At 34.5% G+C, this 12,301-nt stretch overlaps 2 protein-coding genes across 2 annotated transcripts; both read left to right on the top strand.

Annotated features, from left to right (window-relative positions):
* Positions 1–3,646: 3,646 nt before the first annotated feature.
* Positions 3,647–4,737, top strand: LOC130501676 (sugar transporter ERD6-like 9). Its single transcript, XM_056996506.1, has 3 exons — positions 3,647–3,827; positions 4,367–4,429; positions 4,531–4,737. Exons 1-3 carry the CDS (start codon positions 3,681–3,683, stop codon positions 4,654–4,656), a joined length of 336 nt encoding a protein of 111 aa, XP_056852486.1. The 5' UTR covers positions 3,647–3,680; the 3' UTR covers positions 4,657–4,737.
* Positions 4,738–9,336: 4,599 nt separating this feature from the next.
* Positions 9,337–12,286, top strand: LOC130501677 (sugar transporter ERD6-like 12). Its single transcript, XM_056996507.1, has 13 exons — positions 9,337–9,345; positions 9,637–9,702; positions 9,791–9,866; positions 9,989–10,053; positions 10,159–10,251; positions 10,353–10,424; positions 10,559–10,643; positions 10,731–10,774; positions 10,911–10,973; positions 11,048–11,161; positions 11,379–11,438; positions 11,538–11,652; positions 12,038–12,286. The coding sequence occupies exons 1-13, from the start codon at positions 9,337–9,339 to the stop codon at positions 12,151–12,153; spliced, it is 978 nt and encodes a 325-aa protein (XP_056852487.1). The 3' UTR covers positions 12,154–12,286.
* The last annotated feature ends 15 nt before the right edge of the window (positions 12,287–12,301 follow it).

The following is a 12,301-nucleotide window of genomic DNA, read 5'->3' as shown; positions in this document are numbered from 1 at the left end:
TATGTATGCTTCATTCAGACAAACCTTAGTATCATTCCCGTTTTCGGGAAAAAAAAACTAATGGCATTTATAATGATTCTTTAAAAAACTTAAAATGATTCAATACTTGATTTGACTTCTGATTTTATAAACACTAGATTTTGACCCGCACGTCCGTGCGGGTATTTATATTTATTTTTATTTCGAAATAGTTATGGTATTTGTTTTTATAATTAGTATATATATATATTTAATTTTTACCGTATAACTAATTATGTATTATTATATTTTTAAATGTATCGTGAGAAAGTTTTTGGTCGATATTGACCAATGCTTATGATATAGAAAATGTTTGTTTGTTGATATTGTCCAAATGATTCAATATATAATAATAATTGGAGTTATTTATGAAAAAAGTATTCAAATTATAAAAGTTGTTTTTTCTTTATTTTTATGCTCACTTTGTAATCCGAAAGAATAACGAACTAATAATATGTTCTTAGTTGAATTTTCATTGACTGAATATATGATAATTATATGGTTTATATTTTCCATAAAAGGTTATAAATTTATAGTGGAACAGTATACGATAAGAAGATGCCATTGTATTTTTGGTGTGATTCCAAATTTATAAGATTTTGTATTGCTTAAAGAAATGGGTGATGAGTGGTTAAGGCTTTTAATTAATTCTGGTTTTAGTAATGTGATTGAATTGACCTTTGTTTGGTTACTTACTACGTACAGTTTGGTTAGTTATTTAAATTATATTTAAATGGTTTGATTTAAGTGTTAAACATAGTTTAAATTAGTGACATAGACTTGTAATATTTAAAGAATATTGAGGGCGAATTTTAGTTTGTATTATATAATTATTACTCCATCTGTACCATTTTAAGTGGTGTTTAAAGATTTTTATTTTGTTTCATAATAAGTGATGTTTTCACTATTATAGATAATATTTATTGCAATTTAAAATTTGCAACCAATTAAAAAATGCTGTAATTTTTTTATTAGTTGAATTAATTTTATTTAATGTTATTTTTATGTAACCAAGATAAATTGTATAGAAATCTGTATTTTCTTAATATTTATAGAAAAACCTTAAACAATACTTAAACTGGTACAAATGAAATATATTTTAGATTACATTGAGTAATTTTATTTGGTTGTGTTTGTTCATATATTTTATCACCGATATTAGATATCATATAACAATCCAACATTTATATATATAAAGTTATATATGTATAAGATATATAAATAACAATTGCTTTGAATTAAAAGTACGAAAAATAGACAACTATGAGTTAGTATGTTATCAAAATATGATACATAAGTTTTAACTATTGTAACAAAATAAAATAATTGTTCAATTTTCTATCTACTCTGTAACATATAACAAATTAAGATTATAATTTGGAAGAAAATAAAATGAAAATACCAATTCAATTTAACTGATAACAAATTACTATTGGGCTTAACTTTGTGTAGATTTTTATTATTAAATTAGGTTATATTAAATTGTTAAATGCAAAGGAAAAAAGTGATAAATGCCTACTACCCGAATAGTTGAGTAATTATTTTGTAAACCCTATATATATATATATATATATATATGAAACCTTAGAGTGGAGAATATACATTAACCCATTTTGTAGGGAAAATCACGTGAATTTAAGTTCACAAGATATTATGTATGTAGAATATATTGGTTAGCACAAATTTAGGCAATATTTTGGATGCTAATTATTGAAAGTGTTTGATATGGAGATTTGAGGAACTAATTTATAGCTGATTTTTAGTTTAAAATTCAAATTAGGAAATTATAAATTAAACAGGAAAAACAAAAAAAATATTTAAATAATTCAATGGCATTCCACTGTAAATATTGAGCAAATCTAAGGGGTATTTCTTATTTGTACTTCAGTTTTAATAGATTAGACTAGATTTAGGACCCGCGCGCCCGCGCGAGTGTATTTTTGAAATTATTATATGTTAAACGTTAATTTTACACTTTGATATTTTTTTTTATTTTTGAAATTGGTGTATTTTGTTCGGTTTGTTCAGTGTCTAATTATAAAGTATGATCTTGTACAACTTTTCATTTTATTTGAGTATGAAAATATCATTGTGGATTTTTTACTCATGATATAACTTGGTAATATAAAGTATATTTTAAACTTTTGATTATAGGATTTTTAAATAATAAAAACTAATGGAAATGTACCCATAAAAATAAAATAGAGTTCTGATAATTATTTTTGGGAAGCTCAACATTTTAAATTGGACCAGCTTATTAATGTTTTGAATTTGAACTATGATCAAATATCCAAGCCCACACTATTTTTTTCCTGAGAAACAAACAGAAATGAAAAGAATATTATTCTTTTACTATAGAAATCTAGACAAAAAAATATTTGTATTAACATCAAAAAAATATTATTCTCTGTATAGAGCATGCATAAGTAATATAAAATATTAATATAGTGGTCTAGATATGTTTTGTAAACTTATGTTCGATAGCTTGGTTTTCAATGGGTTGTTTAGATTTTCAAACAACAGTGACTGGTCGTTTTGATAAAATAGAAAACGTAACAATACACTGGGCCATATGTCATATTCCAAGCCCAAAAGAATATTAAGGGTGGGTAAAAAAAGAATTTAAAGCCAACGATTTTTAGATTAAAAAAATAGTAAAACTACAGTGTTTTGATAGCAGTGGCATTATGATGTAATTTTTGTGCAAAACTAAGGGTTTAGTACTATTTGTACTTCAATTTTAATAGATTAGATTATTTGTGTACGTATACTAACAAACTTCAGTCATGCGAATGAGTCGGATACATTATCCATCTAATCCAGCATGTCTTTATAATTTTATTATTGTTTAGTATAATATCTCAGATCTTTTGACAAATACCATAAATGGGTACAAACTATATGTAGAATATTTCCTGATGGACAACTGGATATACATGAGCAAAGGTTGTATTTTTCACATTTGAACAAACAGTCACTTTTCGGGTATCGAAGAATCTCTGTTCATATGTTTAGAGTTAATAACCGATTGATTGATGACATTTTTTCAAAAGTTCTACTTGAAAATATTCAGTTAATTAATACTATTAAAAAATAATTAGTTAAATTATGTAAATTTTAAAAATTCATTCTAAATACCAAACTTTTTCTACAAAATACCACAGTTTTTAATTAAAATACAAGATTTGTTTGGAAAACAATCTCACCAACTAACTTTGGTCAGGCTTTAGGCTTAGAAAGCTTCGTTTTTCGGTGGTGTGGTACTTCCACCTAGTTTAAATTTTTCTCACTTTGAACTAGAACGTGATAATGTTTTTTGTTAATTAAGAATGTTCTTTCCTTTTTCTATCCCAAGTCGAATCACTACGAAATTGATCATATTAAACAATATGAGATGGTGTGTTTCAAAAAAAAAAAACAATATGAGATGGTGCACAGATCCAAATATTGAAATTGCTATCGTTAGATAGACACAGCAACATATCTTTAACCATCATCATTTACGGGTATTAGCAAATATATAAAGGGTATATAGACAATTAAAAAAGGTCAAGCATATACCGTATTTATATATATCAAGACAAAGCATATAGCTCCCACAGAATCTCTCTGTTTTGTTCATCAGTTCTTGACCTCTATTCAATTCTAGTGTTTTCAGGCTAATGGAGGAGGAGAATCATAGTATGGAGAAAGGATTACTACTGGTAAATAAGGCAGAGAGGAGAGAAAGCTCTGAAACTACGATAACTCCATTTCTCATCTTCACTACTTTCATCATTGTCTCTGCCTCCTACAGCTTTGGCATTGCCGTATGTTCCCATCTCTCTCTCTCTCTCTCTCTCTCTCTCTCTCTCTCTCTCTCTCTCTCTCTCTCTCTCTCTCTCTCTCTCTCTCTCTCTCTCTCTCTCTCTCTCTCTCTCTCTCTCTCTCTCTCTCTCTCTATATATATATATATATATATATATATATACATGGCTAGAATATCATCATTCTCCTTCCAATTCTGTTAATTCTATTAAAGAAGATGGTGGATAATATAAAGAATTCTCAAATTTTTAATAAAATTTGATTACTACTAGCTAGTACACATTTCAGAAATGCGTCTGATGGATATAGTTAGAATTGATATGTTACCATGTTTTAGAAGCTTCCACACAAATTGAAAAATATCTTATCAACCCGCTAGATATAATTTTCTAATTGTAATTTATCTCTATCCACATAACCTTGTTTTCAAAATTCAGAAATGACTTTGCTCGTTATAGGGTTTGCAGATAATATATCCAAACTGTATTCACTTTATTCAGAGACTCATGTATTCTAAATATCTTCTATTATGGAAAAACAGTTAGGTTTCACTGCCGGTACAATGTCTTCTATTATGGAAGATCTTGATCTTTCTATCGCACAAGTAAGCCTCTATTTCACTACATATATCATTTTATATGTCTATATATTTTAGCAAATATAAAATTACTTCAGATCTTTACAATAAAAAAATACTTTTCACAGTTTTCAGTATTTGGTTCGCTACTGACTTTTGGAGGAATGATCGGTGCAATATTTAGCGCGATAATTGCGGATGCCTTCGGTCGTAAAATGGTTAAATATTCATTATGGTCTCAATGTCTCTATTAGTGAAATATTTAAGCTCTGAACCCTTTGTATTTTTGGTTATAATTATTTCCTAGACGTTGTGGGTCGCCGAGGCATTCTTCATAAGTGGATGGCTTGCAATTGCACAAGCCAAGGTTTCTTCACGATCCATTACTTAATTAATAACAAACTTACGTACTAATTATAGAATGTGGAATGTGAGTCTTATTAGAAGAAACAGAATACAATATATAGTTGCCGAGAGACATCTATGTCTAGGTTAGAAACATTTACATAAGAGTCCTTTCCTTATATACATCTATCCTTAATATGCCCCCTCAAGATGGAGGGACTGTTGTTACTCCAATCTTGAACGTCGCTTGTAGAAACTGTTGTCGGCTGAGGGGCTTTGTCAGGGCATCAGCCAACTGATCTCTGGTCGAAATATGTGCTACTCTCATCATGCCCAGTTGAATCATATTTCTTATGAAGTGATAATCAATGGCAATATGCTTCATGCGGGAGTGAAACACTGGGTTTGCACACAGATACGTTGCTCCAACATTGTCACAATATATGACCGGTGCAGCCGGGACCTTGATCCCTAGTTCTTGAAGTAAAGAACATAGCCAGCGTACCTCGGAAGCTGTATTCGCGACTGCTCTATATTCAGCTTCTGTCGATGATCGTGCCACTCCGTTTTGCTTCTTTGACGACCATGATACCGGAGTAGAACCAAGATAAATGATGAATGCATTTGTGGAGACGTAGTCATCACTGTCACCTGCCCAGTCTGCATCTGTAAACGCATGGAGTGTAAGAGGAGATCTTGCTTTCATGTAGATTCCATGACTCGGAGTCCCAACCAAGTACCGTAAGACCCTCTTTACTGCTTGCCAATGATTCTCCGTCGGTTGATGCATAAATTGAGAAAGGCGATTGACTGCATACGAAATATCTGGTCTTGTGAAGGCAAGATACTGTAAGCTGCCAACAACAGACCTATACTGGGAGACATCGGACAGAGGAGAGCTGTCTCGTAAGGTCAGCTTCGGGGTTGTCTGCATAGGTGTCGAGACCGGCTTTGCATCCGACATGTTGGTACGACTGAGTAGATCCAGAATATATCTGCGCTGCATCAGATGAAGTCCAGTGTCTGAGTGAGTAACCTCAATACCCAAGAAGTAATGCAAATCAACTGGGTCCTTGATAGAAAATCTCTGTGCAAGTGAGTTCAGAACTGCAGAGACCAATTGAGGACTGCTCCCTGTAACAATAACATCATCAACATACACAAGTATATATGTGTAATGATCACCAGTGCTGTGAGTGAAGAGGGATGTATCCGCTAACGAGTTTCTGAATCCAATGTCGATAAGATGTTTCTTGAGCGACAAGTACCAGGCACGGGGTGCCTGTTTCAGGCCGTAGATGGGTTTCTTCAGCTTGCAAACGTGGTGTGGTCTGTCAGCATCAACGAACCCCGGTGGTTGAGTCATATAGACTTCCTCCTGCAACTCCCCTTGTAGAAAAGCGTTGTTTACATCTAGCTGTTTGAGCTGCCATCCTCGTGTAACCGCAACTTTCAAGACGAGTCTAATTGTTGTGGACTTGATCACAGGGCTGAATGTTTCACTGTAGTCAACACCATACCTCTGTGTATTACCACGCGCAACTAGGCGAGCTTTGGGTCTCTCCTCTTCTCCATTGGCCAAGTACTTCGTCGTGTATATCCATCTGCAAGTAACAAGATTCTGCGACGGATCCGATGGAACCAAATCCCACGTGCCGTATTCTATCTGAGCATCATACTCCGTAGACATTGCTTTGCGCCAGCGTTCGTCTTTGAGAGCTTGAGCAAGTGTTCGTGGTTCGTGACTGGATTGCTTCTTGGACACAGTGAGACTGAATTTGGAGTTCGGCTTGATGATTTTGTTCTTCGATCTTGTTTGCATCTGATGTCTGTTTGGTGGTGGTTCTTGTATCACATCGGAGACGGGATTTTGTGGGTGTCGGGACGTTTGGGCATTTTGCGGTGGTTGAATTTGTGGTTCACTGGCTGTAGAGACTTGGGTTTGGGTATTTGGTGGTGGTGGGCTGGGATTTAAAATAGGTTGGGTTACATTTATTTGGTGAGTTGGCTGGGCCGTGGGTTGCGGCCCATTTTGAGTTGGAGCAGTGGGCTCAGAAATGGAGAGAAGAGGAGAATGAGGTTGTGAGTTAGGAGATGACGATACCTGAGTTTGTTGAGGCGGCTGCGATGAAGATGGGTGAGGATCGAAACACGGGGGTGGCTGAGTCGTTGGATTCCGTAGAGGCACACGAGTAATCGGAGGCTGATACTGGGTGTCTGTGTTTCCGTCTTCAACATTAGAGGGTGGTCGTCTAGGTATCGGTTCTGTGAAGGGGAAGCTGGACTCTTGGAAGACAACATGACGCGAAGTATAAAGTCGCATTGTTGGCAGATGAAGACAGAGATATGCACTTTGGCTTGTCGCGTAACCCAGAAAGGCACACGGGGTGGAGCGATCTTCCAGCTTGTTATGTGTGTACGGTCTCAGCCACGGAAAACACTTACATCCAAAGACCCGAAGACGATTGTAGTTCGGAGCTTTCTGAAATAACTTTTGGTACGGAGATTGATACTCCAGGTTCGGAGTAGGCAACCTATTGATCAAGTAAATGGCTGCTGCAAAGGCAAAGGGCCAATATGTCTTCGGCATCGTTGCTTGAGACATAAGCGTAAGACCTGTTTCCACCACATGCCGATGTTTTCTTTCTGCCATACCGTTGTGCTCCGGCGTATGTGGCGGTGAAGTCAGATGAGAGATGCCATTCTCCCGAAGGTACGATCTCAATGCTATAAACTCACCTCCATTATCCGAAAATAAAGTTCCAATTTTGTTCTGGAACCTATTCTCGACTAGTTTCTTGTAGGCAATAAAAATCTCTTTGACTTGGGATTTTAATTTTAGAGGATAAAGCCATGTGTATCTGGTATAGTGATCAACAAGAATGAGATAGTATTTGAAATTGTCTTTTGAGAGAATAGGGGATGACCAGACATCAGAAAAAATAATCTCAAGGGGTCTTGTGGATGATATACTAGAAGTAGAGAAAGATAGCTTATGGCTTTTATTAATCAAACAATCCGAACAAGACAAAGGTTTATTAGAAGGCTGAGAAACAGGAAGGGAAAACTGAGAAATAGTTTTGTTTAGAATAGCAGTAGAGGGATGACCCAAGCGAGAGTGCCAAGAAGATAGACTAGTAATAGGAGATGGTGAAGCAGACAGGGCCGTAGGTACTGAGTTAACTGTCGGCCACTGATATAGCTGAGCTCTAGTGTTGCCTTGGAATAACCGGGTCCCCGTGTTCAGATCCTTCACCTGAAATGATGATGGAAAGAATTCAACAGATACTTGGTTAGTATTGCAAAGACCATAGACTGAAATGAGATTCTTGTTTATCTTAGGCACACACAGAACATTACTGAGCATAAGATTTTTATTAGGAGAGGGAAGGGTAAGAGAACCAGTGTGAGTAATGGATTGATTGGAACCATCGGCAATAGTGACCGCCTCACCTCCTTCATATGGTTGATGCAGGGACAGGTTCTGAAGATCAGAGGTGATGTGATGTGTAGCCCCACTGTCAAGCAACCAGTTGGTGGCAGTGAATGGAGTCGCCGCTGCTACATTAGCACGAGGTTGTCCCTGCCATGGCGTGAATGGAGTCTGAGCAGCCGCCTGGTATGTCTGAAGTTGAGGACATCGCTTAGCTCCATGACCATGAGTCCCACATATCTGACATTTGCCAAGGTAAGGCCTAGACCCACGATGCTGCTGCTGCCAATTGTTGTTATTGTACTGCGGCCTCGGCTGATTAGAATAGCTGTTAGTGTTCTTGTTCTTATGTTGATAAGAACTCTGACCTTTTTGTTGAACAAAATTCGCAGATACAGGAAGGATGGTCTCAGTACCACTCAGCGCTAGCTTGGCTTCATGGTGCAGCAACTTCTCGTGAATCTCCGTGAGGGTTGGAGGCGTCTCACGTCCCTCAATCTGATCGACAACTTGCTTGTATTCAGTAGGTAAACCATCAAGCAGAGCATCGATTTGATCCTCATGATCCATGGGCTTGCCGAGAATGGCAAGTTGATCCACTCTGGTAGTAATCCCTTGTACGTAGACATCAATAGACTTAGTCTCTTTCTTCCACACCTTGAGCTGATTTCTCAAGTTTTTGATGTGGGCACGGCTAGGTTTGGCGTAAGTGGAGGCGAGAGTCTCCCATATGTGAGCAGCAGTAAGCGCTCTTGACACCAACGGTTGAATAGGAAGAGTGATAGCACCTAAGAGGGCGCTGTAGATCAATCGATCTTGCCTTTTCCAGATCAGATGTTCCGGATTGGCTGTTGTTTCACCATCAATAACGATCTCAGCGGATGGTATCACAGTAGATCCATCAAGATGGCCGACCAGACCATATCCATCTACCAAAGCGTGGACTTGAAGACTCCACATGAGGTAGTTTGTTGCCGAGAGTTTGGAAACATTAGCCATGTTTATGTTAAGAATAGTTTGATTGTTTGGGTTTGTGTTTATGGTTTCTGTGAATGTGGCAGAGTTGTTTGGAAAGGCCATTGAAATTGGCGTGAAGAAGAGGAAGCTTTAAAAAAAAAATAGGTTTATAGGAGCGACGGCTCTGATACCATATAGAATGTGGAATGTGAGTCTTATTAGAAGAAACAGAATACAATATATAGTTGCCGAGAGACATCTATGTCTAGGTTAGAAACGTTTACATAAGAGTCCTTTCCTTATATACATCTATCCTTAATACTAATCTCGATTCATCTATCTTCCCATAGAATATTATCTTGTTAGACTTCGGACGATTCTTTGTGGGAACTGGAGTTGGTCTTGCTAGCTACGTGGTAAACTATTATTTAATTTACAGAGATTAATCATCTCTAAACTTGTAATGAATATAGTTTATTTCTTATATAAAAATCTGTAGGTTCCTGTATATATCGCAGAAATAACTCCTAAGAATGTGAGAGGCACTTTTACATTTAGCAATCAGGTAATTTATATATTACTAGCTTATAATCAAACTTAATATACATACACAAAACTAATACACTATTTTGTAATTGATCGATATCTTATAGCTTTTGCAAAATTGTGGGATTGCAACCGCATATTACATTGGAAATTTCGTATCATGGAGAACGATAGCCTTGATCGGTACTCCTTCCCACTTGTATTTATTTGTCAAATGTTTCAGTTTTCCATACTAATTAACTATTCGTCGTTCCAAAAAAATATTATATGAAACTATTTTAATTAAAGGACTTCTACATCTTCAGGCATTATCCCATGCTTGATACAATTTTTGGGTTTATTTTTCATCCCCGAGTCTCCAAGATGGCTGGTTAGTCATAAGAATCATATCATTTCTCTAATTATAGAAAAGAGAACTTCTATATAAAAGTATTCTTTACGTTGACAAGTACTAAAATTAATGTATTTATATTAGGCAAAAGAAAACCGTGATGAAGAGTGTGAAGCTGTTCTTCAAAAATTACGAGGAAAAGAAGCTGATATTGTGAAGGAAACTCGTGAAATCATGGTACAAATACATCTAATCAACATTATGCTTATTTTTGGTTACAAATTACAACTTTATTATCATTATATATATTTAGTATTATTTATTTTGAAACTTTGCAGATTTCTGTTGATGCTACTGCGAATATCAGCATGCAAAGTCTTTTCAAAAGAAAATATACTCGTCAACTTACAGTAAGAAAATGGTTTTATTCATTTTTTTTTGAAGACTAAATGGTTTTATTCATTACCAAAAAAAACTATCAGACAACTATATTACATTTTACTTATATTGATTTTTTTTTTTGCTTTTGGTTAATTATATTTAGATTGGAGTAGGTGTGATGCTTCTGCAGCAGTTATGTGGAAGTTCAGGAATAAGTTATTACGCAGGCAGCATATTTGATCTTGCTGGTATAATTTATATTTTACAGATTATTACGTAATTTAACAATTGTTCCTTATGATAAAAAATAAAATAAATAATTTTCACTCTTTAAGGATTTCCTTCTCGGATTGGGATGACGGTGTTGTCTATTGTCGTGGTACGTATGCATATTTATGTAAATATTAAAAAGCAGTAAATAGTTGTTTGATTTGTTCATTGTTATTAATTAATAACCCAGCTCCTCATTTTTTTTGTCTTTACAATGCTTGATTATAATCTGTAACCAATGCTAGGTACCAAAAGCTTTATTGGGTCTGATCATTGTGGATCGATGGGGAAGACGACCACTTCTGATGGTTAGAATATTTTTAATTAATATAGTACTTTAGTTTGTTAATAGATCGATTAATTTATATAAACAAAAATGCAGGCATCAGCTTTTGGGATATGTTTAAGTTGTATCACTCTTGCATTAGCGTTTGGATTAAAAGGTGTCCCTGGCGTTGTAAATTTTACTCCCACAATGGCATTTATTGGAATAATGGTAAGTGATATCTAGTTCACTTATTTGAAATAGTACTCACAAAAGAAAATATTTCTAGCGTTTTTTCTTGTTCGTTTAGTTTGCTTTATATTATAACCTAAAAACAATTTCAAGTTTTTTTTTGAGAAAGGCCTACAATTTCAAGTTCGATCCTATATAAATGTTGTATAAATTTTCACAATGCGATAAAGCATAATCATATTTATATTCCAAACAGACATACGTTATGATGTTCGCTGCTGGACTAGGAGCGTTACCATGGATTATAATGTCCGAGGTATATATCCATATATATTTATTTTTTACATGCTTAATAAAAAACAAAACAGTTTCTTATTGTAACTGATGTTCATTTTTATTTGAAAAAATTATGCAGATATTTCCGATGGATATGAAAGTAGTAGCTGGGAGTTTAGTAACCATAACAAATTGGTTTACCGGTTGGATCGTCAGCTACTGTTTCAATTTTATGCTTATTTGGAGCCCTACCGGTACGTTAATACTACTTTTATAAACTGAATCTAATTTGGTTCAGTATAAAGTTTTGTTTTTCTTCTTTCCTACAAGCTTTTCAACCAAAGATAGACGTTCTTACAAAACCAAATTGAAATCCAATTATATTTAATATCATTTATCACAAATTTTTTTTTGTTAATATATACATACACACATGAACATATATATTATACATTATATATTTACACAATTTCTTCTTTCTCATATAAAACATCCATTTCATAAAATTGTTTTTTATATATCTATCTACTGAAGTTCGAGTTCTTTAGATTTATATTTTAGATCCTTTACAGATAATTCAAGTTTAGGATAAGTATACTAATTATGATATTAATGTATTTTTGTAAATTTTAATTGTAGGGACCTTCGTTGTATTCGCTATAATAAGTGGATTTACAATTGTATTTGCATGGTGTTTGGTACCTGAAACTCGAGGATTGACGTTAGAAGAAATCCAACTTCCACGCGAGAGTTGATGATCCCAGCTGCTATACGACACAAACAATATAAAGCTATTAATGTCTAAATTCACTATGAAAATAAATTATATGTATAGGATCATGTACTCGTTCATGATAAGATCTTCTCCTCTCTCTCTTTTTTTAACGAACTTCACCATTCTCA

The sequence above is a fragment of the Raphanus sativus genome, unplaced genomic scaffold, assembly GCF_000801105.2.
Source record: "Raphanus sativus cultivar WK10039 unplaced genomic scaffold, ASM80110v3 Scaffold0252, whole genome shotgun sequence".
Classification (NCBI taxonomy): domain Eukaryota; kingdom Viridiplantae; phylum Streptophyta; class Magnoliopsida; order Brassicales; family Brassicaceae; genus Raphanus; species Raphanus sativus.
Note: the sequence above shows the minus strand (reverse complement) of the source record. Positions and strands in the feature narration are given on the sequence as shown.

Bases quoted from the DNA above. Each gene is read 5' to 3' on its own strand.
- LOC130501676 (XM_056996506.1), top strand. From the start codon at position 3,681: ATGGAGGAGGAGAATCATAGTATGGAGAAAGGATTACTACTGGTAAAT. The intron at 3,828-4,366 runs GTATGTTCCCAT...ATGGAAAAACAG, and splicing joins CCTACAGCTTTGGCATTGCC to TTAGGTTTCACTGCCGGTAC. The intron at 4,430-4,530 runs GTAAGCCTCTAT...TACTTTTCACAG, and splicing joins TTGATCTTTCTATCGCACAA to TTTTCAGTATTTGGTTCGCT.
- LOC130501677 (XM_056996507.1), top strand. The intron at 10,425-10,558 runs GTAAGAAAATGG...AATTATATTTAG, and splicing joins AATATACTCGTCAACTTACA to ATTGGAGTAGGTGTGATGCT. The intron at 10,974-11,047 runs GTTAGAATATTT...ACAAAAATGCAG, and splicing joins GAAGACGACCACTTCTGATG to GCATCAGCTTTTGGGATATG.